This window comes from Paralichthys olivaceus, chromosome 17, assembly GCF_024713975.1.
Source record: "Paralichthys olivaceus isolate ysfri-2021 chromosome 17, ASM2471397v2, whole genome shotgun sequence".
Lineage (NCBI taxonomy): Eukaryota > Metazoa > Chordata > Actinopteri > Pleuronectiformes > Paralichthyidae > Paralichthys > Paralichthys olivaceus.
Window position 1 is genome coordinate 18,162,930 of NC_091109.1, and position 27,626 is coordinate 18,190,555.

At 44.6% G+C, this 27,626-nt stretch overlaps 3 protein-coding genes across 56 annotated transcripts in view; 2 read left to right on the top strand and 1 right to left on the bottom strand.

Moving 5' to 3' along the window:
- The first annotated feature begins 1,877 nt into the window (after window positions 1–1,877).
- Window positions 1,878–11,912, top strand: LOC138405235 (NLR family CARD domain-containing protein 3-like). 50 transcript variants are annotated; one of them, XM_069512233.1, is made up of 13 exons: window positions 2,030–2,149; window positions 2,884–3,005; window positions 3,191–3,304; window positions 3,605–3,739; window positions 4,016–4,150; window positions 4,247–4,366; window positions 4,463–4,582; window positions 5,981–6,219; window positions 6,435–8,232; window positions 8,715–8,888; window positions 9,264–9,437; window positions 9,968–10,141; window positions 10,430–11,912. In XM_069512233.1, the coding sequence occupies exons 4-13, from the start codon at window positions 3,612–3,614 to the stop codon at window positions 10,440–10,442; spliced, it is 3,075 nt and encodes a 1,024-aa protein (XP_069368334.1). In that variant the 5' UTR covers window positions 2,030–2,149; window positions 2,884–3,005; window positions 3,191–3,304; window positions 3,605–3,611; the 3' UTR covers window positions 10,443–11,912. The 50 variants fall into 50 exon arrangements, with proteins under 50 accessions (XP_069368302.1, XP_069368334.1, XP_069368330.1 ...); XM_069512229.1 differs by having other exon boundaries at window positions 5,996–6,276; XM_069512236.1 differs by having other exon boundaries at window positions 5,996–6,219; window positions 6,432–8,232.
- A 512-nt stretch (window positions 11,913–12,424) lies between these two features.
- ssr1 (signal sequence receptor, alpha) lies at window positions 12,425–18,576 on the top strand. Of its 2 annotated transcripts, XM_069512368.1 has the most exons (10): window positions 12,425–12,967; window positions 14,163–14,296; window positions 14,510–14,606; window positions 14,719–14,822; window positions 14,909–15,067; window positions 15,282–15,358; window positions 15,506–15,584; window positions 16,020–16,113; window positions 16,370–16,384; window positions 16,909–18,576. In XM_069512368.1, the coding sequence occupies exons 1-10, from the start codon at window positions 12,898–12,900 to the stop codon at window positions 16,974–16,976; spliced, it is 897 nt and encodes a 298-aa protein (XP_069368469.1). In that variant the 5' UTR covers window positions 12,425–12,897; the 3' UTR covers window positions 16,977–18,576. The 2 variants fall into 2 exon arrangements, with proteins under 2 accessions (XP_069368469.1, XP_069368470.1); XM_069512369.1 differs by lacking the exon at window positions 16,370–16,384.
- A 354-nt stretch (window positions 18,577–18,930) lies between these two features.
- The window catches only part of LOC109644605 (sodium channel protein type 3 subunit alpha-like), a 106,204-nt gene continuing 97,508 nt past the window's right edge, over window positions 18,931–27,626 (bottom strand). For 3 of the 4 annotated variants that reach the window (XM_069512147.1, XM_069512144.1, XM_069512145.1), the window contains exons 29-32: window positions 26,269–26,406; window positions 25,964–26,068; window positions 25,376–25,646; window positions 18,931–24,449 (exon numbers count right to left, since the gene is read on the bottom strand). In XM_069512147.1, coding sequence (XP_069368248.1) covers window positions 23,143–24,449; window positions 25,376–25,646; window positions 25,964–26,068; window positions 26,269–26,406 — 1,821 coding nt within the window. In that variant the 3' untranslated portion in view covers window positions 18,931–23,142. Of the gene's footprint in view, window positions 24,450–25,375; window positions 25,647–25,963; window positions 26,069–26,264; window positions 26,407–27,626 lie in introns of all 4 variants that reach the window. The other variant, XM_069512146.1, reaches the window with a different exon arrangement.

The following is a 27,626-nucleotide window of genomic DNA, read 5'->3' on the forward strand; positions in this document are numbered from 1 at the left end:
ATTCATACTTAAAAAAAATGGTTGTTGAACACATTTCTACACATTTTAAACATCTGTACGGAGCCCGTCTGATGGCATGGGTGGAGAACATTTTTTGCCGTGGCCACGAATTAACAACGCGTGGGAACGAGATCCTGTTCCGTGACCACGACTTGTCTAATGTGTTGGAACGAGATGATTATTAGGTGGCCACGAATTAATAAGACGCATGATGAAATCTATAACTTCCCCAAAGTCAGCATATTGTTTACGTTTGAGCCTGTGCTTTTTGAGCAGCTGAATTAAGTGTCTCTTGCTCAGAATGACTCCAGGTCAAAGTCAAAGTAGCTTTATTGTCAACTATTTCACATGTAAACATACAAAGCAGTCGAAAGAACGTTTCCCACTCTCCCCACAGTGAAACATATAAAGTGCACAGGCACAACAGATAAACAACAGATAAACATTACTTGGAGCTAAGTAATATACAGTATACAGACAAGACATTACATAACTTAACATAACATATCACTAAATAGAACATACATAGATAAAAGTATTAGCAGTGCAAGTTAAAAGAGGTAAAAGTGATAAGTAATAAAAAGTGATAAAGTGCAGAGACAGTTTGTTTCAGAGTCCTGAGTGATTTTTGGAGGGGGGGGGGGATTTCAGCCTGTTGTCAGACTGTCGGATATGGCTGGGGGGAGTGAGTGGGGAGAATTTAGCTTCCTGACAGCTTGGTGGATGAAGCTATTGCTGAGTCTTGTGGTGTGGGAACGGAGGGTCCTATGACTTCTTCCAGAGGGTAGGAGGCTGAAAAGGCTGTGTGCGGGGTGGCTGGTGTCCCTCGCAATCGAGGTGGCTTTCCGGGTGAGGCGGGTGGTGTATATGCTTTGCAAGGAAGGGAGTGGGGCACCAATGATCCTAGCAGCTGTGTTCACCACGCGTTGCAGTGCTTTTCGGCAGTATTCAGTGCAGCTACTGCCCCACACAGTGATACAGCTTGACAGGATGCTTTCAATGGTGCCCCTGTAGAATGTGTTCAGGATGGGAGTGGGGGCTTTTGTTTTCTTGAGCTTGCGGAGGAAGTAGAGGTGCCGCTGGGCTTTCTTCGCCAGTGATGCAGAGTTGGTGGCCCAGGAGAGGTCCTCACTGATGTGCACCCCCAGGAATTTGGTGCTGCTCACTCGCTCCACAGCAGCACCATCGATGGTCAGTGGTGGGTGTTCAGTGTGTCTTCTCCTGAAGTCAACCACAATCTCCTTTGTTTTGCTGACATTCAGCAGGAGGTTGTTGTCTCTGCACCACTTGGTCAAGAGGTTGACCTCCTTCCTGTAGTAGGTCTCATCGTTCTTGGTGATGAGACCCACCAGAGTAGTGTCGTCCGCAAACTTTACCAAGTGATTGGTGCTGTAGGTCGGTGTGCAGTCGTGAGTCAGCAGGGTGAAGAGCAGGGGACTGAGCAGTTTAACCACAAGTGATTTCAGGACATGTAACGCCGGCAGAAGTAATGAACAAACTTTGTGAACTCCCGCACACAGAGACTTATCTCAACGGTCCTTTCGCCCTCCGTTCCACACACACACACACGCACACACACACACACACACACCCACTTATCAAAAGCGCGCATACTTAGTATTTTCAACATGCACTTCTCTGATTAGCCGAGAGACAGACAGCCAGACCAGCTGGACAGCAGGGTCGCTACACCATCATATAATTCATCCCTAAATTAAAATCAGATCAAACTTTTCCATGTTTGCGGCTGAAGCTACTGATGCCAGAAAGTCAACAGTCTCACTGATGAAATGACAAACATTTCTCGTGGCCACGTCTTATTAATTTCTTCAGTGTGTGGTTTTTGAACAGACTTGTTTGTTCAGATTCTTTTTTACTGCAGCAAAGATCAAAAATGAGCCTTGATAGAGGAGAGAATCCATTTTTCATCTGAACTTCAATAAGCTGCCAACAATTTCTAAAGATCCAGTGGATCAGCTGCTTCTTGTTTCTATAGTAATGAAGATAAACTTTCCCCTCCCCCCCACAGAGAGACAGACGTGTGATTTCCTGTAAATGCAGAGAGGAGGAGCAGCTCAAAGTCTAAACTGAAGCTCAGACTCCATTTTAAGAACATGACGCAGACGATTAAAACAAAGTGCTGAATCTGGTGAGTGTTAACACAACAATATGTTGAATATATCTTTACTGTCACTGACTCTGAGTCAGTTTTCTACTCTTTCACATTGCTTCTACAGAGACGAGAGAATTGTGTCACTGATCTTTGTGAACATTGTGAATTGACTCAGAAGAACTTCCAGTGTCTGTCACAGTAAAACATTTAGATTCACTGTGGCCTCAGGTTTTGATGAATCAGAAATCTGGCTGTGTTGTTGATGGAGGACAAGAAGAAGGAAATGGTTGGAATTAGTTTGACAGTTTCTGAAGGAAACACTATTGGACTTCATAATTGCTGCCAAGTCCAAACACGTCAGAGTTTCTGCTCCATTCAACCTTTAATTTGGTGAAAACAACAAAGTTCCAGCTCTTTTGGTTGATTTTCTATGAATTTGAAAAGTTTGAAACTTGAGGCTTGTTGTAGCGCCACCATCAGGACTCTGACTGTTGGTGCAGGCCTGGAGCTGTAAAATGAAAATAGAACTTTTGAACATGATCTGAAAATGAAAATGTGTAGAAAGCCCACAGCAATATTTCTTACAAAGGTAACTGAACATAAAATAGCTCCCTGAAGTTTAACAATAAAGTAAAGTAGAAATATATCAAACTATTCAAACTTTGTACTGAAGTTTGAGCTTGGCAGGAAATGTCTGGAGTTCTAATTCAAACCTTATTCTCTAGAGATATAGAATAACATGTTGTGTGTGTGTCCCCTCCCCCCCACAGAGAGACTGACGTGTGATTTCCTGTAAATGCAGAGAGGAGGAGCAGCTCAAAGTCCAAACTGAAGCTCAGACTCCATTTAAATACATGACGCAGACGGTGAAAACAACAAAGTGCTGAATCTGGTGAGTGTTAACACAACAATATGTTGAATATATCTTTACTGTCACAGACTCTGAGTCAGTTTTCTACTCTGAACTGTCGAGAGAAGAAGAGTCGGACAGATTTCTGTCCTCTAACACACACACACACACACACACACACACACACACACACACACACACACACACACACACACACACACACACAGGGTCATGTGATTTCCAGTAACTGCAGAGAGGAGGAGCAGCCAGTGAAAGTGAAAGTGTTCAGACTTAGTTTAAACTGTGAGGAGCAGAAGGAGGAAACGTGAAGTCTGAAGCTGGTGAGTGTTCAGCAACATTCATATTATTCATGAATATTATTTTACTGTCACTGACTCTGAGTCAGTTTTTCTACACGTGGACTGTCGAGAGAAGAAGAGTCAGGATGAACTTCTGTCAATCAACAGTTTGACTCAAGCTGTGATCAGCTGAGTCCAACACATTCAACCTAAAACTGTCTCAGGTTACCGTGACAACAGGGAGACAGTGTAGGAGGGTTGACTTATATTTCAAGAAACATTGAATTCACGTACCTGGCTTCATTGTGTGTGTGTTTGAGCTCACAGTGTTTTTCATCTCAGACTAAAGATGAGTGGTTATGAGGAGGAAGAGGACAGAGCAGAGTCTCCAGAGTTCAGCTGTGTGTCTCTGAGGAGTAACCAGTCCAAAGGAAATCCTCCAGTCTTCAGTAATGAACCTGGACCCTCACACACAAAGTAAGAGACCTGCTGCAAACATGTGAACCTCCAAACTGTGGACTCTGTTTATTTTCTTGAGGTCTCTCTTGTAGCTCTAAATATGTTTTCATGTTGGTGTGTTCATGCCGACCACTGAGGTCAATTTGTTCTTGTAAAATGATCTCAGAAAACCACATATTCATTTTGTACAAAGGGGGAAGAAGAGCTGTGTTCTTGTTTCGTATTCTTGGGTGTGGTTCTTGATAAGACTTGTTTGTCCTGATTCCTGTGAGCTCACAGTGTTTTTCCTCTCAGACTGAAGATGAGTGGTTATGAGGAGGAAGAGGAAAGAGCAGAGTCTCCAGAGTTCAGCTGTGTGTCTCTGAAGAGTAACCAGTCCAAAGGAAATCCTCCAGTCTTCAGTAATGAACCTGGACCCTCACACACAAAGTAAGAGACCTGCTACAAACATGTGAACCTCCAAACTGAATCCTCAGAGAATGAATCAGTGAATGATTCTGAATAAAAACATGTTTGTGTTTGCAGAGGTGAGGACCACAGACTGAGAGCAGAGTCTCCAGAGTTCAGCTGTGTGTCTCTGAAGAGTAACCAGTCCAAAGGAAATCCTCCAGTCTTCAGTAATGAACCTGGACCCTCACACACAAAGTAAGAGACCTGCTACAAACATGTGAACCTCCAAACTGAATCCTCAGAGAATGAATCAGTGAATGATTCTGAATAAAAACATGTTTGTGTTTGCAGAGGTGATGACCACAGACTGAGAGCAGAGTCTCCAGAGTTCAGCTGTGTGTCTCTGAAGAGTAACCAGTCCAAAGGAAATCCTCCAGTCTTCAGTAATGAACCTGGACCCTCACACACAAAGTAAGGAAACAAACCTGTGAACCTCCAAACTGTCCACTGTCTCTCAGTGGCTCCCCCTAGGCTTGATGGGTAAATATTCCCTCCAATGACATGTGGGCTCCTCCCAGTGGGACATGAAACCCTCCAATGGAAGTCGTCCAGATTCTTTTTTACTGCAGCAAAGATCGAAAATGAGCCTTGATAGAGGAGAGAATCCATTTTTCATCTGAACTTCAAGAAGCTGCCAGCAATTTCTAAAGATTCTGACCAGTCGACAGAAACTTCTCTGGTCAGCAGAGGCATACAAACATGGAACTCTTCTTTTGTACTGAATAAGAATCGATAATCATTAGTTGATCAGAAGAAAATAATAAATCAATGACGACAGACCAGATGTTAGAAAACACTGTCACCTGTTAGTTCCAGATCCAGTGGATCAGCTGCTTCTTGTTTCTATAGTAATGAAGATAAACCTTATTCATATTATTTATGATTATTATTGTCTGTAAAAAGCAGCTTTTGACACAGTCCTGACATTTTGTAAAACACCTGGAGGTCGGAGTTGTTCTTCACGGTCCAGTGTTGAAATGTTTCACTTCTTACTGAGTTTCAGTTGGAATAGAAAACTGTTTTTCATCCTCTGCTCCCATCGATTGTTGTAACATCAAGGTTCAGTTCTAGGACGACTTTTATTTTACTGCACCTGCGACTTCTCGATCCATCAAAAGTATAATAGTCTTTCTCACTTTAATGCCGACGACACAGTTTTATCCTCCAGTTACATTTTCTTAACGGCCTTTATGATATAAAATCCTGCAACTTTGTACAAGTACATGAAAACCAAATGGATGATATTTGTCCCTCAAAGCACTTGAGACCATTTACAGACCATTTACTCTGTGACACCCAGTAGCCAGAGGCATCATGTTTTCAGGCTCTGTCCGTCCATCCCATTCTTGTGACTGGGACATCTCGAGAACGCCCTGAGGGGATTTCTTCAAACTTGGTCCAAATGTTCTCTGAGACTCAGGTTAACTGATTAGATTTGGGTCAAAGGTCACGGTGGCCTCATAAAACATGTTTACGGGCTCTTGAACAGGAGTTCCCAATCTGTCGTAGGGGGATTCCTTCAGTTCACTTGTCACTTGGACTTAAAGATGAACTGGTGAGATTTCAGTGGTCAAAGGTCACGTTGACCTCATGAGTCTGGACAAAAATGTCAGTATTTCTATTTTTACCTGTTTTACTTCAGCCTGAGTTTGTCCTGAGCTTCTCATGCTTCCATTATTATCAGATTCAATGAGTTGCCAACGTTGTTTCTCTGGAGTCTGACTTCTGATGCTGAACAACAGTCATCTTACAACTGACAATCAATCATGACAAAATGACGACCTGTGACTGTGACAATTTACTTACCAGGAAATGTCTTCACAGAGAGAGGAGGAGGAGGAGGAGGAGTCATGTTTCTGAGGAGGAGCAGTCGTCCCGCTGTGCTTCGTGTCAGGACGTCCTGAAGGATCCAGTCTCCACCAGCTGTGGACACTGGTTCTGCAGACAGTGCATCACCTCATACTGGGACCAGTCTGGTTCTTCAGGAGACTCCTCCTGTCCCCAGTGTGGACAAAGATCCAGAAGAGGAGCTGGAGCTCAGACAGCCGGTCAGAGCAGCACTGTACATGTGTCTGCTGATGTCTTCACTTCTGACAACAGCACATGTTTGATTTTGTTCCTTCATACAGCATCAACATTTCACTTGGTTATAAAAGCACAAAGTTCAAAAGCTTTGATTTCTCTAGTTTTTCTGTATCTGATGAAAACAATCAGCAGATTCTCAGATTCTCTGTCTCTCACATTGTTTCTTGTCTTTCAGCAGATCGGGGTCTGCAGGAGGTTTTAGACCAACATAAGATCAGTCTGAGGAGGAGATGTGAACATGTGACTGAAGGAACTGAGGAAACAGGAAGTAGAACCCTCCTCAACAAGATCTACACTGAGCTCTACATCACAGAGGGACAGAGTGAAGAGGTTAATACTCAACATGAGGTGATGCAGCTTGAGACGGCTTCCCAGAGGAAGAGCCTCCACGACACTCCCATCAAGTGCCACGACATCTTTAAAGCCTCCACTGACCAGCAGAGCAGCATCAGAGTCGTCCTGACCAACGGCGTCGCTGGCGTTGGAAAAACCTTCTCGGTGCAGAAGTTCACTCTGGACTGGGCAGAGGGTTTAGAAAACCAAGATGTGGGTCTGCTGGTTGTGCTTTCGTTCAGGGAGCTGAACCTGGTGAGAGACGAGCAGCACAGTCTTCTCACGCTGCTCCGTGTTTTCCATCCAACATTACAGAAGCTCACGGCAGAGACGCTCGCTGTCTGTAAACCTGTGATCATCTTTGACGGCCTGGATGAAAGCAGACGTTCTCTGGACTTCAACCACAGGGAGGTCGTGTCTGAGGTCACACAGAGGTCATCAGTCAACGTGCTGCTGACAAACCTCATCCGGGGGAATCTGCTTCCCTCGGCTCTCGTCTGGATAACCTCCAGACCTGCGGCGGCCAATCAGATCCCTCCTACATGTGTTGACAGGGTGACAGAAGTACGAGGCTTCACTGACGCCCAGAAGGAGGAGTACTTCAGGAGGAGATTCAGTGATGAGGAGCTGAGCAGCAGAATCATCTCACACATCAAGACGTCCAGGAGCCTCCACATCATGTGTCAAATCCCAGTCTTCTGCTGGATCAGTGCTACAGTTCTGGAGCACATGTTGACCACAGACCAGAGAGGAGAGCTGCCCAAGACCCTGACGGACCTGTACTCACACTTCCTGCTGGTTCAGACAAAGAGGAAGAACACCAAGTACGGTGGAGGACATGAGACGAGTCCACAGCAGCTGAAGAAGGCTGACAGGGACGTTCTTCTGAAGCTGGGGAGGCTGGCTCTTAAACATCTGGAGGAAGGATACATCATGTTCTACCAAGAAGACCTGGAGCAGTGTGGTCTTAATGTCACAGAGGCCTCGTTGTACTCAGGAGTTTGTACTGAGATCTTCAGAAGAGAGAGTGTGATCTTCCAGAAATCAGTCTACTGCTTTGTTCATCTGAGCGTTCAGGAGTTTCTGGCTGCAGTCTACATGTTCCACTGTTACACCGAGAGGAACTCAGAAGAACTCAACAACTTCTTGGGAACATATGGGAACACAAGTGGAACCTTCTCCCTGGATGACCTCCTGAAGAGAACCATGGAGAAATCCCTCACCAGTAAAAATGGTCATCTGGATCTGTTTGTTCGCTTCCTTCACGGCCTCAGTCTGGAGTCCAACCAGAGAGTCTTAGGAGGCCTGCTGGGTCAGACAAAGAACAATCCAAAGATCATCCAGAGAATCATCAACAACCTGAAGAAGATGCAGAGTAATAACATTTCTCCTGACAGAAGCATCAACATCTTCCACTGTCTGACTGAGATGAACGACCACTCAGTACATCAGCAGATGCAACAGTTCCTGACGTCAGAGAACAAATCAGAGGAGGAACTCTCTGAGATCCACTGCTCAGCTCTGGCCTACATGCTGCAGATGTCAGAGGAGGTTCTGGACGAGTTGGACCTGAAGAAGTTCAACACATCAAACCAGGGTCGACTGAGACTGATCCCAGCTGTGAGGAACTGCAGGAAGGCTCTGTGAGTCCAGACATGATCAATAATGTTGAATCAGTGCAGATGTTCAAACTAGAATTATCATCCTGTGTTTGTACGCCAGCGCCACCTAGTGCAGAGTCAGTCCCTGCAGGTCACTGACATGTTGCATTCACAATAATATGAGGTCACTGTAACCTTTGACCTTCGACCACTGAAATCTAATCAGTTGATCTTTGAGTCCAACTGGTCAAAATGTGAAGAAGTTCTCTAAAGACAGACTTGAGACGTCATGTTCAAGTCCTTGACCTCTGACCTTTGACCACCTGAATCTAATGAGGTCATCTGTTAGTCTGAATGAACGCTTGTACCAAATCTGAAAGGATTCTCTTGAGGTGTTTTTAAGATCAAATGTTCAAGAGGCAGAAAGTGGATTAACCAGGGTGAGGGTCACATGATCACGTTTTGTATGAATGTTGTGTTTTCTGATTTTATTCTAACACATTTGATATTTTCTTTAATTACAGACTCGTTGGTTGTGAACTCTCAGAGATTCACTATGAAGTCGTGGTCTCAGCTCTGAAGTCAGACCCCTCTCATCTGAGAGAACTGGATCTGAGTGGAAACAAGCTGAAGGACTCAGTAGTGAAGCTGCTGTGTGCTGGACTGGAGAGTCCAACCTGTCGACTGGAGACTCTGAGGTCAGGTCACTGACTTTTGTAGATCTCATATCTATAACACAGCATTTATACACAGTTCATCTCATTTAATTCTAATTGAACATAATTCCTCTTCAGACATAACTTGAATCCATTCATTCATTAATCTGTGACATTTTAAATATTCAGCTACTTGTTAAAACTCATCTGTGTTTAGTTCTGGATTTCATAAACTGATCTGCAGGACAGAGACCGGGTCCAAATAATCTATTGTTACTGAATCAGGACTCGTCTTTAGTCCAACATGTCTGATTTCATATTTATCTTCCATGTTATGAGTCTGTGCTGACATGAATATCTGTTATTTTCACACATGAACTCAGATTCATTTACAGTTAAGTTTTATTCTTTCTTCAGGTTGATTCGCTGCAGACTGTCAGAGATCAGCTGTTCTTCTCTGGTCTCAGCTCTGAGGTCAAACCCCTCTCATCTGAGAGAACTGGATCTGAGCTTCAACAAGCTGAAGGACTCAGGAGTGAAGGAGCTGTGTGGTCTTCTACAGAGTCCAACCTGTCCACTGGAGACTCTGAGGTCAGGTCCTTAAATCCTTGAATGTTCACTTTTCCATCGTTCCTTCTTATTTGGTCATTATCTATTTAAATTGAATTGTCTCAGTTCTGCTCTGCTCACTGTCCCTCAGTCGTCTGTCCCTCACCCAGCCTGTCAGTCACGTCCACCTCATCAGTCCAACTCCATTCATAAAGTGTCAGTGAGTAACATGTGGACTGAGGCCGAGCACTCGTCCTCCTCAGGTTCTCAACAATAAGACACGTTCTTATTGAAGCACGTTGGACAGTTGATGAGTATAGAACCAAACAGGAAGTGACTGTCAGGAGCCATCTCTACTTTAAACAGTGTTTAATGACACAAACCTACTCAGTGACCAAACACACAGAGAAGAAGGTGATGAATGAAACAATGGTCCAACATGTCTGATGTGATATTTATCTTCAGGTCACAGACTGGACTGAGGTCAGCAGCATGTTGAGAGTCTGTGTTGACATGATGACGATCCACAATAACAGGAGGACACATTCAAATATTCACATTTCTTTATCCAGGTTGAATCACTGCAGACTGTCAGAGATCAGCTGTTCTTCTCTGGCTTCAGCTCTGAGGTCAAACCCCTCTCATCTGAGAGAACTGGATCTGAGATTCAACAAGCTGCAGGACTCAGGAGTGAAGGAGCTGTGTGATCTTCTACAGAGTCCAACCTGTCGACTGAAGACTCTGGGGTCAGTAGATGGTTGGAGTCAGTCCACGCTTCCTGTAACAGCAGGAAATCCACCTCTCAAGTGTCCACTCTGCACTTTCACATGCAGAGGAAACACACGTGATGGTCAAAGTGTGTGCAGCTCTTAGCGTGTTCATTCCAACACGTGAACATGAAGCAGAGAGGAAGCTGCTCCACCTCTGAACAGGACTGAAGTCCCTGCTGCTCTTTATACTGGATGTGCTGCATCACTGACTCACAGCTGATGAAGTGAGTCTCTGTTAACACTGATGTCTTCTTCTCTCAACAGATGGAGACTGTGATCTTTCTCTAGGTGAGTGTGAAGAGGACAGTGTGAAGAGGACAGTGTGTGTGGACGGAGGCTGAGCTGTGTCCTGATGATCCAGAGGCTGAAGCAGCAGCAGCTTGTGTGTAGAGCGGCTCTGACTGGGCCTTGTTGCTGGGAGGCAGAGTGGAGACAGAGCTCCAGAGGAGTCAGAGGAGGTGAGCTGCTCTGAGATCAGCTGTCCCAGTGTCCAGTCCACCGTCCTCCCTGTGTGTTCCTGTAGATGAGACACAGCATCATCAGTTGATCTGCTGCTGCTCTGTCCTTTGACACAGTGTCTGCAGACTCACTGACGCTCCTCCACCTCCTCCACTCTTTTATTCAGTCACATATTCAAATCAAAGTTATTTGTATTTCACCAAATCACGACATAATTAACTTGTTTGATTAATCTGGTTCAGTTGAAAGGAGAGAGAGCAGAGAAAGATCAGGAGCAGTTGACTGTCTCGTCCACTAGTTGTTATTAAGTCAGTAATTGTAGAGATACTTATAGATGTCATTAATTGTAGTAGCAGCTAATATTAGCTGATGGGGGGGTGGTCAATGTATCTCAAGGGAAATCAAATTCCACACAGAAAGACCCCGACCCTGATCCACCATTTGAACCCAGAGCCTTGTTGCTGTGAGGCGTCAGTGCTAACCACCTTGATGTGCTTCCATAATAATGATAATAACTCCAATAAGAAGAATGATGATCGAGTTGAATATGGATCATCCAGCTCTGGAGTCAGTGAGAAACTCTTCTGTGATTGTTAACACGACTCTGCAGGTTGATTCTGTTCATTTACAATTCAGTGAAGTTTTATGCTGCAGCTCCCCCCTGTGGTTTGAAAGGATAGCTGCATCTGCCTCGACCTCTGGAGCGAGAGCAGAGATGTGCCAGGAACAGTTGTATTGAATCCTGATCAGACTTTGCATCTATTTCTTCACATATTATTTTTAACTACCTTGTCAATAGATCATGAAAATCAGCCTCGATCCTTCATTTTCAAAGTTTCCAACCAGAATATATATATTTTACTTTATATCTTTTTGTTTTATCTTATATCATATTTTGATAACTCTGCATTTTTTGCTCAGCCCTGACTCTTATGTTCATGTACCTCATCGTTTTCTCAGGAGCAGAATGTATAAGAGGTGTGGTATAAATAAAATGAATGATGATTATTATAATATAAGAAAAGTCCTGGTCCAGGAGCTCGATGATGAAAGCTGCAGGAGAAAACATTGATCTAATCAGTTTCTTTTAGAACTTGGATTATTTTCTCCATCTTGGAGTTTATGTTTTCACCCGCCTGTCTGTGGATCACTCAGATTCTGCCACACTGATTATCACTCACATTTAACTTCATCAGCACTATTACCTACTATTTGTACTTTCTGGTAAAACTGCATTACCTTGTACTTGTACTATGGGCAATGACAATAAAGCTGAATCTAAAATATATTTTTCATTGTGAGACGGAAAGTGTTTCAACATTTCACAGATTCATTTGTGGATCTTGATAAAAATCAGACGTGTTAAGAGGACTGATATTTACGAGTGAGTTTAAATGAGATTTCCTCAGGAGAAGTTAGAGCTGAGAGCTAATCTAGATTTGATCTTTTTATGTGGACCTGATAATTATCAGTTCCACAGGAAAAGGTTCAGTTAATAAACCAGGAGAGTTGGACGTTTGATTTGTAGACTTTGAATTGAATTTGTTTTTATTCTGCTTTTCACAAATATTCAGGACAGAACTCTAGAACCAGACAGAACTCTGGAACCAGACTGTGAAAGAAGAGACACCTTGAACCAGACAGAACTCTAGAACCAGACAGAACTCTGGAACCAGACAGACTGAACCAGACAGAACTCTAGAACCAGACTGTGAAAGAAGAGACACCTTGAACCAGACAGAACTCTGGAACCAGACAGAACTCTAGAACCAGACAGAACTCTAGAACCAGACAGAACTCTGGAACCAGACAGAACTCTAGAACCAGACAGAACTCTGGAACCAGACAGACTGAACCAGACAGAACTCTAGAACCAGACAGAACTCTGGAACCAGACAGACTGAACCAGACAGAACTCTAGAACCAGACAGAACTCTGGAACCAGACAGACTGAACCAGACAGAACTCTAGAACCAGACTGTGAAAGAAGAGACACCTTGAACCAGACAGAACTCTGGAACCAGACAGAACTCTGGAACCAGACAGAACTCTAGAACCAGACAGAACTCTGGAACCAGATGCTAATGTCTAGCTAATCTCGCGACAACCACGTGGAACCATCTCTACTACATCGAACATGGCGGACAGCGCCGGGGACGTGTTTCGCTGGCGGACCAAGTGTTTCCGGTCGGGGCGGCCGTTTGAAAGGCTTTAAAGCGGAAGTGAGTGACGGACCGTGGCTGAGAGCTGACGCTGAATTCTGCCGCTAAACGATGAAGTTCCTGCACAAGCTGCTGCTGCTGATGGCGCTGTTAGTCTTCCCGGCCGCGCTGCTCTCCAGAGGTAAACCTCAGGCTCCTGCGGGAACACGGCTCTCGTTAGCTAGCTGCCTTCCACGGGCTAGCGTTAGCAGCTAACTAGCTCAGTGGAAAGGGCCCGCTTCGTTCTGACTTGTGCTAACTGTGTTGTGTGTGTGTGTAACGTGGTCGCGTGTGTTCTGTGAAAGTCTGTGTATGTGTGTGTGTGTGTGTGTGTGTGTGTAGTTGAGTGTGTGCGTGTGGTTGAGTGTGTGTGTGTGGTTGAGTGTTAGCTGTTAGCCGCAGGGCCGCACTTTGTCCGCCCGCTTACACTGACGTGTCCTTACTGTTAGCCGGGAAGCTAAGTGCCGCTGCTAACAGGCTAACGCTCTGTGAGCGGGTCCCGGTGAAGGTTCCTCTTTATGTTCAGCAGCACGAGTCGTTTCAGCTCGACCCTCGTGTTGTTGACGGCAGATCGTTTCCCTGTAGAGTCCAAACGTGGACGTTCTGTCTCCGTGATGTTGTAACTACGGGTTCTCATACATTTGCGGTATTAATCCAAACCTAGGATCGTGTGTAAAATCCATTTGTGGAATTAAAATCAAGAACTTTTCATTTCCTTTCATTCAAATCTGATTAATCAGATTATTTCATCTGTTCAGGATGAATCTGTGATGATGTGGGCACAAAGAGTAAAGAGAGTAGAGATGACATCAGTGCTCATGTAGCAGCTGTAAGCGGAACTCTACGTCATGTAGAAGCAGGAAGACGTCGAGTTGTGAAGTATGAAGAAACATCTGAACCTCTTGTTTCCCGTGAAGTGAATGAATGAATGAATGAATGAATGAAGAGGCCAGTGGCTCCGAAAGGAAACAGATGAAAACACATCATCGCTGCTGCAGACGCGTCTGACGTCCACAGCTCCCAGAGTACAACATGGACAGTTACTGACGCTGTTGTTTGCTGACAGCATTTTAAAATGATACAGCTGTTTGCACGGTCATGTTATATGTGTTTGCAGACGTGTGAGAATGGACGCTGATTAAAACCAAGACAGAAATCGCTTCAGTTTGGAAACATAGTCGTATGAATGCAGGCCGAGCCTCGCAGTCGGTCGTGAGACCTTCTCTCTGCCTCGATGGAGCAGAGAGGTGTTTATATCTGCTGTGGTTGAAAAAAACATTCAAGAGCTCTTCCCCCAAGTCACGAAGAGTAAAAGGTTGTTTTTGAATGACCGTCAGGGCCGATGGTGAGCGCTCAGGATCTGACGGAAGATGAGGAGGCTGAGGCCGTGGAGGAAGATGTTGTGGATGATGTGACGGCTGAAGACGAGGACGATGAAGCAGAAGTGGAAGACGATGAAAATGTAGAATTGGTGAGTGACTCATCGAATTATCACAAAACCAACACAGTTGGACAAAGTACTGCAGTTTATTCAGATGATAGATGATTTAATCTAAAGTGTCAACGTGTGGATGAAGCCGGAACATTTCATGGACTGAACCTTTAACCAGAAGCTGAGAGACGACTTGAAGTTTGAATTAATACTCAGGGAAACTAAACCTGCTGTGTGTGTGTGTGTGTGTAGACAGAAGAAAAAGAAGAGGAGGAGGAAGAGGCGTTGGTTGGAGAGGTGAAGGCTTCCCCCAACGCTGACACCACCATCCTGTTTGTCAAAGGAGAAGGTATCTCCCTTTCTTCTGTCCTCCGTCTCTCCTTCATAATTTCCACATTGGCTTTGTTCTGAGGCTGCGTCGCTGTGAAAACTGTCTGATCCGTGTCCTCGTGTCCCTCCAGACTTCCCAGCCAACAACATCGTGAAGTTCCTGCTCGGCTTCACCAACAAGGGAGCAGAGAACTTCGTGGTGGAGTCTCTGGACGCGTCTTTCCGTTACCCACAGGTACGCATGTCAGGTTCAACCAGCGCAAATAAACCACGAGTTTCGGTCCCTGAACAGTCTAACGTGGTTCTGTTTGTCCCGCTCAGGATTATCAGTTCTACATCCAGAACTTCACCGCTCTGCAGCTCGGCACCGTGGTTCCTCCGAGCAAACAGGCCACCTTCGAGTACTCCTTCATCCCCGCGGAGCCAATGGGAGGGCGGCCATTCGGACTCGTCATCAACCTCAACTACAAGGACGGCAGTGTAAGGAGGCATTGAACATCAGAAAAGTCTGAGGTGTAGTTTGTTGTGTTTGGAGGAGACGATGCAGAGAAAGGTTCAGTAGTTTTTCAACGCTGCTGACCTCTGACCTTTCTCTTCTCTTCTTCGTCGTTATCTTTCTCTTCCCGCTCTCCATGATTCTTTCTTTTGTTCTCTACCTAACCCTGATTGTCTTTCTTTGTCCTCCTCTCTGCAGGGAAACATTTTCCAGGATGCAGTGTTCAACCAGACGGTCACTGTCACTGAGCGAGAGGACGGATTGGATGGAGAGACGTGAGTGTGTCTTCTGCTTCTCTGCTCATTTATGTCTGTTACGTCTCTGTGCTGGTGACACCTAGTGGCCAGAGACATTATGTCTTCATGTTGTCCGTGTGTTCCGTCCCTGTGAACATGATATCTCACCCTGTTCTCGTCTCCTAGGATCTTCATGTACGTCTTCCTGTCGGGCCTCGGGCTGCTGGTCATCGTCGGCCTTCACCAGCTGCTGGAGTCCCGAAAGGTGCAACATCACGTTTATTATCTCGGGGGGGGGGGGGGGGTCGATCAGAACATCTCTTAAATTTGATTATATTTGATATTTTGACTGAAGTTTGACGCTCGTACATTAACAGAGTAAACGATGATGATGAGAAGAGACATGAGGTCAAAGTCAGGCTCAGATTAAAAACCAAACATGATGAAATGATCTTCAACGAGAAAAAAAACTTTACACTTGAAACTTTTTTCATATTTGAAGAAACAGTGAATTTACGTGCCTGGCTTCTTTCTCTCTCTCTCTGTCTCTCTGTCTCTGTCTCTCTCTCTTTGTCTCTGTCTCTCTCTCTGTCTCTGTCTGTCTCTCTCTCTCTCTCTCTCTTTGTCTCTGTCTCTGTCTCTCTCTCTCTGTCTCTCTCTCTCTCTCTCTCTCTCTCTGTCTCTCTGTCTCTGTGTGTAGAGGAGGCGTCCAGCTCCAAAGGTGGAGATGGGAACCTCGACCCACAACGACGTTGATCTGAGCTGGATCCCTCAGGAAACACTGAACCAGATCAGTACGTACACTTCAGCTGCTTCTCTCAGCTGCACCTTGATTTGAACCTGATGTTCTGAACAAGAACTGGTTGAGTGAAGACAAACGTCCACCATGTCCCTCGATGTCTGTTTCCTCGCTGAGTCAGCTGACGTCTCTGTTGTCTTCCTGCTTCACGTGTTTCTCAGTGAACTTTAACCTTCGCCTGTGCACGACGATCACTCACCTTCTTTCTTTCTCTCTTCCTTCCTCGCTGTCACGCTTCCCTGCGTCTTCAGTGCAGAGTCGCAGAGGTGAGGTCGTGTGTGTGTGCGTGTGTGCGTGTGTGTGCGTGTGCGCGTGTGCGCGTGTGTGTGTGTGTGCGTGTGTGCGTGTGTGCGTGTGTGTGTGTGTGTGTGTGTGTGTGTGTGTGTGTGTGTGTGTGTGTGTGTGTGTGTGTGTGTGTTTCTGGACTCTCTCTACTCTTAGTTAAATGTTTGAGTTCCTCTGATGGGGGGTTAGTGTAAATCAAAGCTCTCACTATCATGATTAAATATTAAACCATGTTTGGTAAAATGAAATGTGTCACATGGAGAAATTCCATTAGTTCAGTAACAACAGTAAAACCCCACCTCCTCCATGTTAGCAGAGGAAACCTGGTTAATCTCACACTGAGTGAAAACGTAGTTTGACACAAATGACGCACGTGTTTATTTGCATATCGAGAATCTGGAGTGTGAGCAGACGAACGTGTGATCAGATCTCAGGACATCATGTGAACGAGGCCTGACGTTCGTCCGTTGGTTAAAGTCTCACTCGGTGTTTCCTCTCCTTCCAGACAAAGCGTCTCCGAGACGATCTCCTCGCAAAAGGAACCAGAAGCGCTCGGCCGGCTCCGACGAGTGACGGGCGCCCGGCACAGCGGCGACAACACTTCCCCCGCCCGTCTGAGTGAGAGGAGGGGGGGGGGGGGCTGCGAGCGCCACGTGGAGCGCACTCTGCCGCTCTACTGAGAAACTTTGACCGGTGCCAAGCTCAGCGATGGCTGGCTCAGTTTTCAGCTTGAAAACTGTAGAGTACTCACACTGCACTGCCCTGTTTGTCTAACTTGTGTTCGGAGAAGAGAGAAGTGGCACAACAACGGTTCAATAACTGCTGATGTCATCATTGTTGTTTTTGTTAGTTTTTTACTGTGTTCATTTTGGTGTCGGGCGGAAAAGAATGATCGGATAAATCCGTCTTCAGAAAAACAATGTGCGTTAATCTTTGTCCGTTTTCCAGAAGAAACATCAAGCGATGAATCGTCAGCTTTTCGAAGCAGTGATGGAAAACTTCAGCTCTTTTCTACGTTTTGTAGAAAAGATGAACAGACGCTGTATTTTCGTTTTTTCTTTTGCAGTTTGTTTCTGTTCTTCAGTTTAGTTTTTTGCGCTAGAATCCATCGTTATGTTTCTGTGGAGAGTGTCCGCTCCTCCGGCCGCTCCGTCCCTCCTCCCTCTGCTCGTTTCACCGCTCAGAGCCCGAGGAAACATTCTCAGTTTGAAACTTTAGCAGAGTCGAGATCTTCCCGCGGACGTTTTAAACCCTTCGTGCAAACACACGTTCAAACTGCCGGAGGCGGCAACAGTGATGGGTTTTGATTTGGAGACGAAACAAAAAAAAACCGTTCAAACTAAGAAAAAGTGAAGTAAACGTAGAAGAAGTTTGAAACTCGTGACATGAAGTCAAACAAAAGTGGTCTGAGTTGTAACGACCGAGAGTTTCAGTGATAAATTTGAACGTCACATTTAGAGACTTCGAAACGCGTCGATCATTGAAACCTGGTTTTCTGACTCGTCTGGTTCGAGCTCCGGGGAAACTCGTGGTCTTTTGTAACTCAAGGACGAAATATTGTCCAATCGGTCGTTTGTAGCTGTGAAGCCTCAAATCTGTGGATGTGAAATAAGCGAGGTGTCGGATTTGAACTCAAACGCGTCGGCGCTTCAGTAATGACGACACTGAGTCCCGGTAAAGACTTGAACATTTTCCTGAGCGGCAAGAATCGAAATCTGACAGAACGTTTATTTCTGGCTTCTCGTTCAAAATCAGAAAAATCTTTTAAAGCCGACACTTCATTTCTCCAGTGAATCGTAAAAAAACCCAAAGCACTGTTGTAAACACTGATGGACGCTGACGCAAATTGATCAAGCTAATTTATTTGAGTGACAGATTGGGCTTAAATGGGAGGGTGGGTTTCTATACTGCATTTCTGTTTTACCACTAGGGGGCGTCATGGACTCTGCAGCGTTTGAATATTGGTGGACGGTGAAGATTCTGTGAGTCGACCTCAAAGTTCGGATTTAAACACGTGGTCCAGACGTGAACGCGCCGCCGACGCTTGTTTACCAGAGAAGTGAGGTTTGTTTTTTCTTTTCTCTACGGTGACGGGTCCGAACGCTCAGACACAAGCTTCTACTTTTATTTGCTTTTAAACGTGCAGGAGAATAAACTTTGATGATTTGCTGTAGATCCGCTGCCTCCGTGGTTTTTTTTAAATTCTCCTTCAGTTCTGTCTCAATTTTTACTGACGAAGAAAAAACTAATCAATTAAAAGAAATTAGCTGCAAATGGAGTCAAAGTCAAATTTAGACGTAACTTTAGGAAATGAGTAACTTTTCATGTGTTCACGTTTGAGCAGTAGAACATCAGAGTGCCTGCTTTCTCCAGCAGGAGGCAGTGTGACTCCACAGACTGATCTACCTCTCCTTTCCTTTACTCATCTCCTTCCTCTTGTCTCCTCCACCCTTCTCTCCTTCCTCGTGTCCCCTCGTCTCCCCTCGTACCCTGTCTGTCTCCTTCAAAATAAAACCAACACAATAGATTCAGTATTAAATTTGTTCTGGTTTATTACAGGAGGCTTTTTTTGTTTTATATACAGAGACATGAATTTGCAAAATACTAAAAAGTATTTCAACTCAAAGTACTAAAAAGTATATATATATATATGTGTATATATTCATATTTGAATTATTGTATCATTATTGTCTCTAAAACACGGGGGGGGGGGGGTCACTGAGGCACAGCTCTCGCCTCCTTTACACCGAGGTTTCACTGAGGTCGTTCTCTCTTGATATCTTCACGAGGTTCGTTACAGGTGTCACGTTGAATTGAGGATAACGTTCATTAGGACTCGGCGCTCTACAGACAGGATGGATTTGGATCCACTCACATCGACACCGCTCAGATGAAGACACCTCGTCTCGTCAGCCGCCTCCGCTACAAACGTTTTCTCAAATTTGGCAGAAGAATCAAAAAGGGAAATATTGGGCCTCTTCTCTCCTCACCGGAATAAAGGCAACTATCTGGAGATATGAGGTTTCTGTGTAACTGATATGAAGCCGGAGATCTGGCGAAACCACTTGTGACAACCTTCGTGAAACCAGTTGCGGTGTAAACGGGGCGGCGGTGGTTGAAGCAGTGAGAGAACGCCTGGAAAAACCAAATCCATGAAACGATTCAGCTGCAAAGAAGATACAGCATCACTCACAAGTGTTGTATTGCATTTTCACACAGTCAATAGTAACAACAGCAACAATAAGGAACAACGAAACCACTCGCTTCCTGTGCGCGTCCTCCGCGTTGGTACCTACATGTTTGTCCTTTTATTTTGAAGGTGACAAAGCAGCTTTTGGTTTGGAAACTGGGAAAAGGCGACAAAAAGGAGCAGAGATTCTGAACCTGGTGCCGCGTTCACACGGCGCCGAGCAAACACGGATTCTGCTGCGTCTTTAGTTTCCGTTTCCCGCCCGGACACGTCGGAGGAGAGCGTCTCGGGCAGAGCTCAGGTTTAGTTTGCTGCTGTGACACAGTCGATGTGCAGCTGAAGTTTTTGTGCTCAGTGAAACCAAAGGTCCAGATTCACTCAAGTTCAACGAGAAGCAGACGAACTTTTGGTTTCACACCAGGAACAGTTTGATCAGAGAATCGGTGAATTGCTCCGACCAGACGTTTTCATCCTCGGGGCTTTGGAAACATTCTGACGTTCGAAAGAATCCACGAATCCTGGAGTTTTAACGCAGCACAATGTTTAATTTCTCACATTGAAAGTGAGGAGCTCGATTTATTTTCCTGAATGATGCAGATTTGCATCTTGGGGGTAGGAACCAGCTCAGGTTTCTGATTTGGTGGATTTGCTGCAGTGAATCTGAACCTTTGTGACGTTTCCTTTAATCGTGTCATCAGCCAATCAGCTCTCAGTGCCGGGGGGGGGGGGGGGGGGGTGATGAGCGACTGTGAACCTCGTTCATTATCAAAAACAGTTAATCAATCAAGCAGTCAGTCAACGTGGGAGCATGGCTTGGAGTGTTGGGTTCATGTGTAGCAGGCACACTCTGGGTCTATTGCTACTGAAAACAGCCCTTCAGCACAACTGCAACCTGAAAACGCCTCCGCAGAGTTCAGCCGTGTCTTTAGTTTTCACCTACATGGTTTATTATTCTCAATAGAATCTAAAAACTGAGTCCAGACGGTGCCAGTGAAATTCTTCTTTTTTGTCTTTTTTCTTTTTTTTTATATTATTGTCTAATAAAGCGTTTAGTAAAGATCCCTCGGGTGACCACGACGACGGAGAGAGAGAGAGAGAGAGGTTGTTGGAAATATTGATATCGAGCGAACAAACGCTGTACACACACTTTGACACTTGAATAAAAACACGCTGCTATCTGCAGCGTATTCGTCTGTAAAGCCACAGTAACACTGTCAGTGCTGCATCAGGGACTCTTCAAATCATTCAGGTGTGATTGTGCATTTAAGGTTTTTCTCCTCAGATTCATACAGTCAGAAAAAAAAGCTTCTCTAAGAATCCACTGTAAGGTGTCGGCAAACCGTTATTGCTTGACGCGGTTCGGTTTTTTGTTTCTCTGTGCAAAATAGATAAAGAGCCGTGTCGCTCGACCTCCAGCGAGGGTGAGGGTCAGGGTGAGGGTCAGGGTGAGGGTCAGGGTCAGGGTGAGGGTGAGGGTGAGGATCAGGGTGAGGGTGAGGGTGAGGATCAGGGTCAGGGTGAGGGTGAGGGTCAGGGTGAGGATCAGGGTCAGGGTTAGGGTGAGGGTGAGGGTCAGGGTGAGGATCAGGGTGAGGGTGAGGGTGAGGATCAGGGTGAGGGTTAGGGTGAGGAACAGGGTCAGGGTGAGGGTGAGGATCAGGGTGAGGGTGAGGGTCAGGGTGAGGGTGAGGGTGAGGGTCAGGGTCAGGGTGAGGATCAGGGTGAGGGTGAGGATCAGGATCAGGGTGAGGATCAGGGTGAGGGTGAGGATCAGGGTCAGGGTGAGGGTGAGGGTGAGGTCGACCCTACAATAGAATAAAAAAGCTCATAAAGCCGTCGACCAGAAGAACTCGATCATCGAATAAATAAATAAATAAATAAATACATAAATAAAACTGTGATGTGGTTTGAAGAGTTTCTTTTTAAACTCCAGATGTTTTATGTTTTCTTTTATTTTTCTTTTATATCTTTTGCACCAGAAAAGTAACTTTGGTCAAATCACTGCATCAGATTGTTTTAAAATGAAACTCTTCACATCATGAGGTGAAAACAGGAAGTGAAGAAGCGTCGGTGTCCTGGAAACGACCGGCTCGGCTTTTCAAACTGTCACGAGAAAAAGTTTTCAGTGTCAGCGTCTGATTTTATTACAAACGTGGACTCTTCGGCCTCTGAAACGTGTCGCAGCACTTCGTCCACTTTGTTTGATAAAAGTTTTCATGAAGTTATAAATAAACCGCTTCATCGCTTCAGACGGGAAGAATCTCAAATGTTCTTGAAACAAGAAGCGTCGGTTCGTGTCCAGGACGCTGATCGAAGGATGAGTGAGAACTGAAATCGTGACGCTCGTGTGCTGAGTTGATTGTCGCACTCTGGTCGGGGGTCGTTCACAACACACAGAACTTACAATCTTATGTGGGCGGAGCCAAACGGAGAGTTGGCGTTGGGCGATTTGTCCAAAGAAAATGGTGACGTATCGTTAATACAGTGACATCATCATCAAACTTTAAAAGACCTAAGTTGTAGATTTATGAGAATCAAGTTATAATTTTATGACGATGAAAAGCTGTGACACAACAAAGATGTCATTTCATGAGACTAAAGTCAAATTTTTTACGAGAAATCTCAACGTGCACTTTTAGAATTTTGGTGTTTTCAGAAGAAAGAAATAAAAACATCCCGGGCTCCGATCCGATGTGACGTGATCCAGATGTGTTAAAGTGACGCAAACTCAAAAGTGCAAAACTTCTAAAAGAAAAAGTTGCTTCTCAGGTCTCTGAGATTTTTTTTTCCTTCTCTTCTCTCGTCTATTACAACGTGGTTCTTCAGTCACTTTTTCACAGCCAGCGCCGCTCCGAAGTCAAAAGAGGGAGACTGCGTATTGTTTTCTTCAACTTACTCTAAAAAATATAAAAAATAGTAATAATCGTACCGCTATTAAAAGACTGGTAACATCAACAAAGTTATACTTTTACTACGAAAACATTTTTAAAATTACGTTCATTGTTTTCCCTCCTCTCTCGAGTCTCGGTCAGAAAACCGCCGAGCGTTAACGTGTTGGGAAACACCGCCGGGAACGCTCGTACAGCCGGGCTAACTCTGAGCATATGGATCATCTGTGGGGAGGCACAACCCCCCCAGGCCAATAAATGATGGATACATCTGTGATATAGTTGCTCTGACCCGTGTAGCTGAGGTCAAAGGTCAGTCAATGTCCTGAAAACACGAGAGACCCAAAAGGTCAAAGGGATCCAGAGGTGGTTCTTCTCTACGCTTCGGTCTCTTACTCCAGCGCCTCTGCAGTTTGTCTGTTTCCCTGTGAAGAAACTCGCCCTCGGGTCCAGGAATCTCCGCAGGGAACCGGAAATAACACGCTCGGAAATATTCCACTTTGTTTGCTCTTTCGCTCGACTCCTGCGGTTCCTCGCAGCTTCCGTGTGGCGCCTCTTCAGCGTTCCCCCGCTGTGGTACATTCAGCAAACGACAGAACAAACAGAATTCACCCGAACGAGAAAATCCACGTCTGATACTTTTTTGCTCTTTCGGTTCCGGCTATGGAACCGCTTCCTGCCGCTTGTCCGAGTCGACCACAGCTGGCGACTGTTCGCTCGGTTCGCCGCCTGCAGTGTCAACAACAACGGTTCCTGTGTTGACAACAAGCGGATGAAATATTTCGGACGTGGCTCGCGTCACGCTGTCATAAGATGGCGGAGAGGAGGTGGAGGAAATCGTCTCCGAGTGCTCCATCCCTAACAAACTTGAGCCGTAGTTTTCCCTCATCATGGCGGCGATCAGCCCTTCCTTCTCAGGTGCGTCTTCCCCAAATACTCCCTCGCCACCTTCTTCACAGACGACGCCTGCATGTCGAGGTGTTGTGATCTGACGGTACAAGTAGGAGGCGGCCTTCATCTGCCGCCTCACCAAGTGTCTGCGGTAGCACCTCTGGATCACGGTGGCGGAGACGTCTTCCTGTTTCCGCCTCAGAGTTGTTGTGATTGGCTCATAGGAGATCTTGGAAGGGTTGGCCATCATGAACTTCTCCTCCATCTGCTGCTTGAGGGCGTCCATCTCGCCCGACTCACCCAGGACTCGCTTGGTGAAGGCGAAGAGGATGTCCAGGCAGTGGATCTTATCCCCACTGACCATGGGTAGGTCCATGGAGATAAGCTTGATCTTGTTGGGTTTGCTGATGCGCAGCGGCTCCGACAGCGAGTCGGCGAAGTCGGACAGTTTGGCGTACTCGATGAACTGTGTCGCCTCCGGGTCGAATTTCTCCCAAACCTCATAGAACATCTCGAAGTCGTCCTCGCTCAGTGGCTCCGTGCTCTCCTCTGTGGCCACGCTGAAGTTCTCCAGGATGATGGCGATGTACATGTTCACCACGATGAGGAAGGAGATGATGATGTAAGTGACGAAGAAGGTGATGCCCACAGACGGGTTCCCACAGTTCCCCTTGACCGTGGTGCCGGTGTGGGGGATGTGGGGATTGCACTCCTCAGGGGAGTTGTTGAGGATGGGGCTGAGCAGACTGTCCCACCCGGCGGAGGTGGTGATCTGGAACAAGCAGATCATACTGTTCCCGAACGTCTCAAAGTTAAACATGTCATCGATTCCCGCCTGCCGCTTCACATAGGCGAAGTTGGCCATGCCGAAGATGGCGTAGATGAACATGACCAGGAACAGGAGGAGCCCGATGTTGAAAAGAGCAGGAAGAGACATCATGAGGGCGAACAGTAATGTCCGGATGCCCTTTGCTCCTCTGATGAGACGCAGGATACGTCCAATACGAGCCAATCGTATCACTCGGAAGAGGGTCGGTGACACAAAGTACATCTCGATGATGTCAGCGAGCACGATGCCTGAAAAACAGAAGAAGAGAAAAAGATGAAGGTTACGAACGGTCGCTTGAATAATTTTTAAAGTTCAGTTGACGAGTTCTCCGGTCGTTTCCACACGGAACGTCTGAAGCTTCATGTTTGTTTCATCTGATAGTTTGAGTTTCACTTTGTAATTTAAGGACGAAACGATTGTGTCTGACGCACGTCCTGTCATCATCGCCTACCTGGGCGGAGTCTACCTGTACTTGACTCTGATTGGTTTGTAGCCTTTTAAAAGAACACACACACACACACACACACACACACACACTTCATCTGTCTTCCAGGGTTGAGCTATGGCTGATTGAAGGGATGAGCAGGGGGGAGTTGAGAGGGAGTCACCATCACATCATACATCAACACAACTGGGGGGGGGGGGCAATCCCTCCCCTCACACCCATCACCAACCCTCACAACCACAGAAAGACATGCAAACACACACACACACACACACACACACTCGGACCAGCTGATGTAAGGGGTCATTCATGTTTGATTTGTCTCTAGGGAACGCCCTCTGGCAGCTCTGATTGCTGCTGTTACCTTCACCTCCCCCAGACACACACACACACACACACACAAAAACAGTAGTTTAGAGTTCTGTCAGTTTGTGTGTGTGTGTGTGTGTGTGTGTGGTCCTGTACATGACCATACGGGACCTTGATACTGGATAAACATCAAGGCCACACTGATGGTCACTTTGTTGACGGATAACTGTCATGTCAGACACACACACGCACGCATGCACGCACACACACACACACACTAGTTTTCAGTAAAAATGAAATCTCTCTCTGGGTCAACTCATTCTAATCACGTCGATTCTGGAAACACTTTGAGTTGTGAAGTTCTAAACAGCTGGTTTGATTGAAAGCTCGTCAGGAGTCAGCTGATCTCAGACCGCTCACCGACGATGGAGAGGATGACGACCACGAAGTCGAAGATGTTCCAGCCGACGGTGAAGAAGTAACACCGCAGCGCCATGATCTTGGTGAGGCACTCGGCGGTGAAGACGATGATGAAGGCCAGGTTGACCTTGTTCAGGATGTACTCCATCTGCGGCGACTGCTCGTCCGTCTCCACCATCATGGTGATCATGTTGAAGAGGATCAGCACCATGATGATGATGTCGAACGCCTGCTTCCCCACCAGGTCGAAGAAGAAGCCCTGCAGCGGGTTCTAGAGAAGAGACGTTTCATTATTTAAACATTTAACTCTTCGTTGTCATATTTGTGTTTAACCACGGATGTTTCACATTAATGCAGAATAAGAACGTTTCTTATTAATCTCAACAGCTGAGAGAATTAGACCTTTATTTTGAAATATATTCATATTAAAGGTAGAACTTTGTGAATATTCTTGTTTAATTATTTTAATTGAGGTAGTTTTCTGTTAAAACTCCAAACCTCGTGTTTCATGAACTAGTTTCTCAATATAATTTCTTTATAGTTTCAAAACGACTGTGTCTTTTATTGTGAAGTGCTGTGTGTTGGTACCAGAGGTCGGGGGATGGGTTTCTGAGGTTTCTTGGAGCCCAGTTTCTTCATGGCGTTGTAATATTTCTTCTGCTCCTCTGTCATGAAGATGTCCTGCCCTCCTAGGTAAACACACACACACTTCACAATTATTCTCATTACCCTGAAAGACACAAAATAAAATAATTATATGTCATAAATAAAATCAGTGTAAAGTTTCAAATGCCATAAAAATGAAAGTCAGGCTGAAACCATGTGTGTCCAGTTCTAATCTCAGCTTCTCCAGGTGTTGAAACAGATTCTGTAAATGTGTTATAAATACTTATCTTCCGTTTCTGCTGGTTGAAGTTGTCAATGATGACGCCGATGAAGAGGTTGAGGGTGAAGAAGGAGCCGAAAATGATGAAGATGACGAAATACAGGTACATGTACAGATTGATTTCTTTGATCGGCTGCTCCTCGACCTGCGAAGAACAAAAAACATAGCAGATTTTAAAGTTTAAACCAGTTTCTACGGAAGCGTATTGCATTCACTTGTAAAAAAAAAAAAGTTTTTCGGACACATTTGCTTCTGTTTTTCTGACAATTTTTTTTTCTGGACAAAATTTTTTGGTTTCGGTTTTCAAAGTAATTTTTTTTTAGTTTTCCAGACTAATTTTTTTTTTTTCTGTTTTCTGAACATATTTTTTTTGTTTTCCGGAGTAAATTTTTTTGTTTTCCAGACTAATTTTTTTCTGTTTTAACGACAAATGTCTTTTTTTTATTTTTCCAAATTTTGTTTTGCTGTTAATCTGACACATTTCTTTTTGGTTGTCAGATAATTTTTTTTCAGTTTTCTGTAAAAAAAATTTTTTTCAGTTTTCTGGACAAATTTTTTTTTTCTGTATTTCGAAGTAATTTTTTTTTTTTGGAATAATTATTTTTACTTATTATTATTTTGACAAATTTCTTTTCTTCTGTTTTTCAGACAAACATTTTTTTCAAAGTAATTTTTTTTTCTGGTTTCCAGACAAATTTTTTTTCTTCTGTTTTTCGAAGTAATTTTTTTTTGTTGGAATCATTATTTTTACTGTAATCAGACACATTTTTTTTTTCTGTTTTTCGAAGTAATTTTTTTCTGTTTTCCAGACAAATTTTTTTTTCTGTTTTAACGACAAATGTCTTTTTTTTATTTTTCCAAATTTTGTTTTGCTGTTAATCTGACACATTTCTTTTTGGTTGTCAGATAATTTTTTTTCAGTTTTCTGTAAAAAAATTTTTTTTCAGTTTTCTGGACAAATTTTTTTTTTCTTTATTTCGAAGTAATTTTTTTTTTTTTGGAATAATTATTTTTACTTATTATTATTTTGACAAATTTCTTTTCTTCTGTTTTTCAGACAAACATTTTTTTCAAAGTAATTTTTTTTTCTGGTTTCCGGACAAATTTTTTTTCTTCTGTTTTTCGAAGTAATTTTTTTTTGTTGGAATCATTATTTTTACTGTAATCAGACACATTTTTTTTTTCTGTTTTTCGAAGTAATTTTTTTCTGTTTTCCAGACAAATTTTTTTTTCTGTTTTCTGGACAATTTTTTTCTGACAGATTTTTTTTCACTTTTTTGGACAAATTTATTTTTTCTGTTTTTCGAAGTAATTTTTTTTCAGTTTTCTGGACAAATTTTTTTTTCTGTTTTCCGGACTAATTTT

Coding starts and splice junctions, on each gene's coding strand:
- LOC138405235 (XM_069512201.1), top strand. CDS start 3,612: ATGAGTGGTTATGAGGAGGAAGAGGACAGAGCAGAGTCTCCAGAGTTC. Junction 8,233..8,714: donor AGGAACTGCAGGAAGGCTCT/GTGAGTCCAGAC, acceptor CTTTAATTACAG/ACTCGTTGGTTGTGAACTCT. Junction 8,889..9,263: donor TGTCGACTGGAGACTCTGAG/GTCAGGTCACTG, acceptor TTCTTTCTTCAG/GTTGATTCGCTGCAGACTGT.
- ssr1 (XM_069512368.1), top strand. CDS start 12,898: ATGAAGTTCCTGCACAAGCTGCTGCTGCTGATGGCGCTGTTAGTCTTC. Junction 14,297..14,509: donor ACGATGAAAATGTAGAATTG/GTGAGTGACTCA, acceptor GTGTGTGTGTAG/ACAGAAGAAAAAGAAGAGGA. Junction 15,359..15,505: donor GACGGATTGGATGGAGAGAC/GTGAGTGTGTCT, acceptor CTCGTCTCCTAG/GATCTTCATGTACGTCTTCC.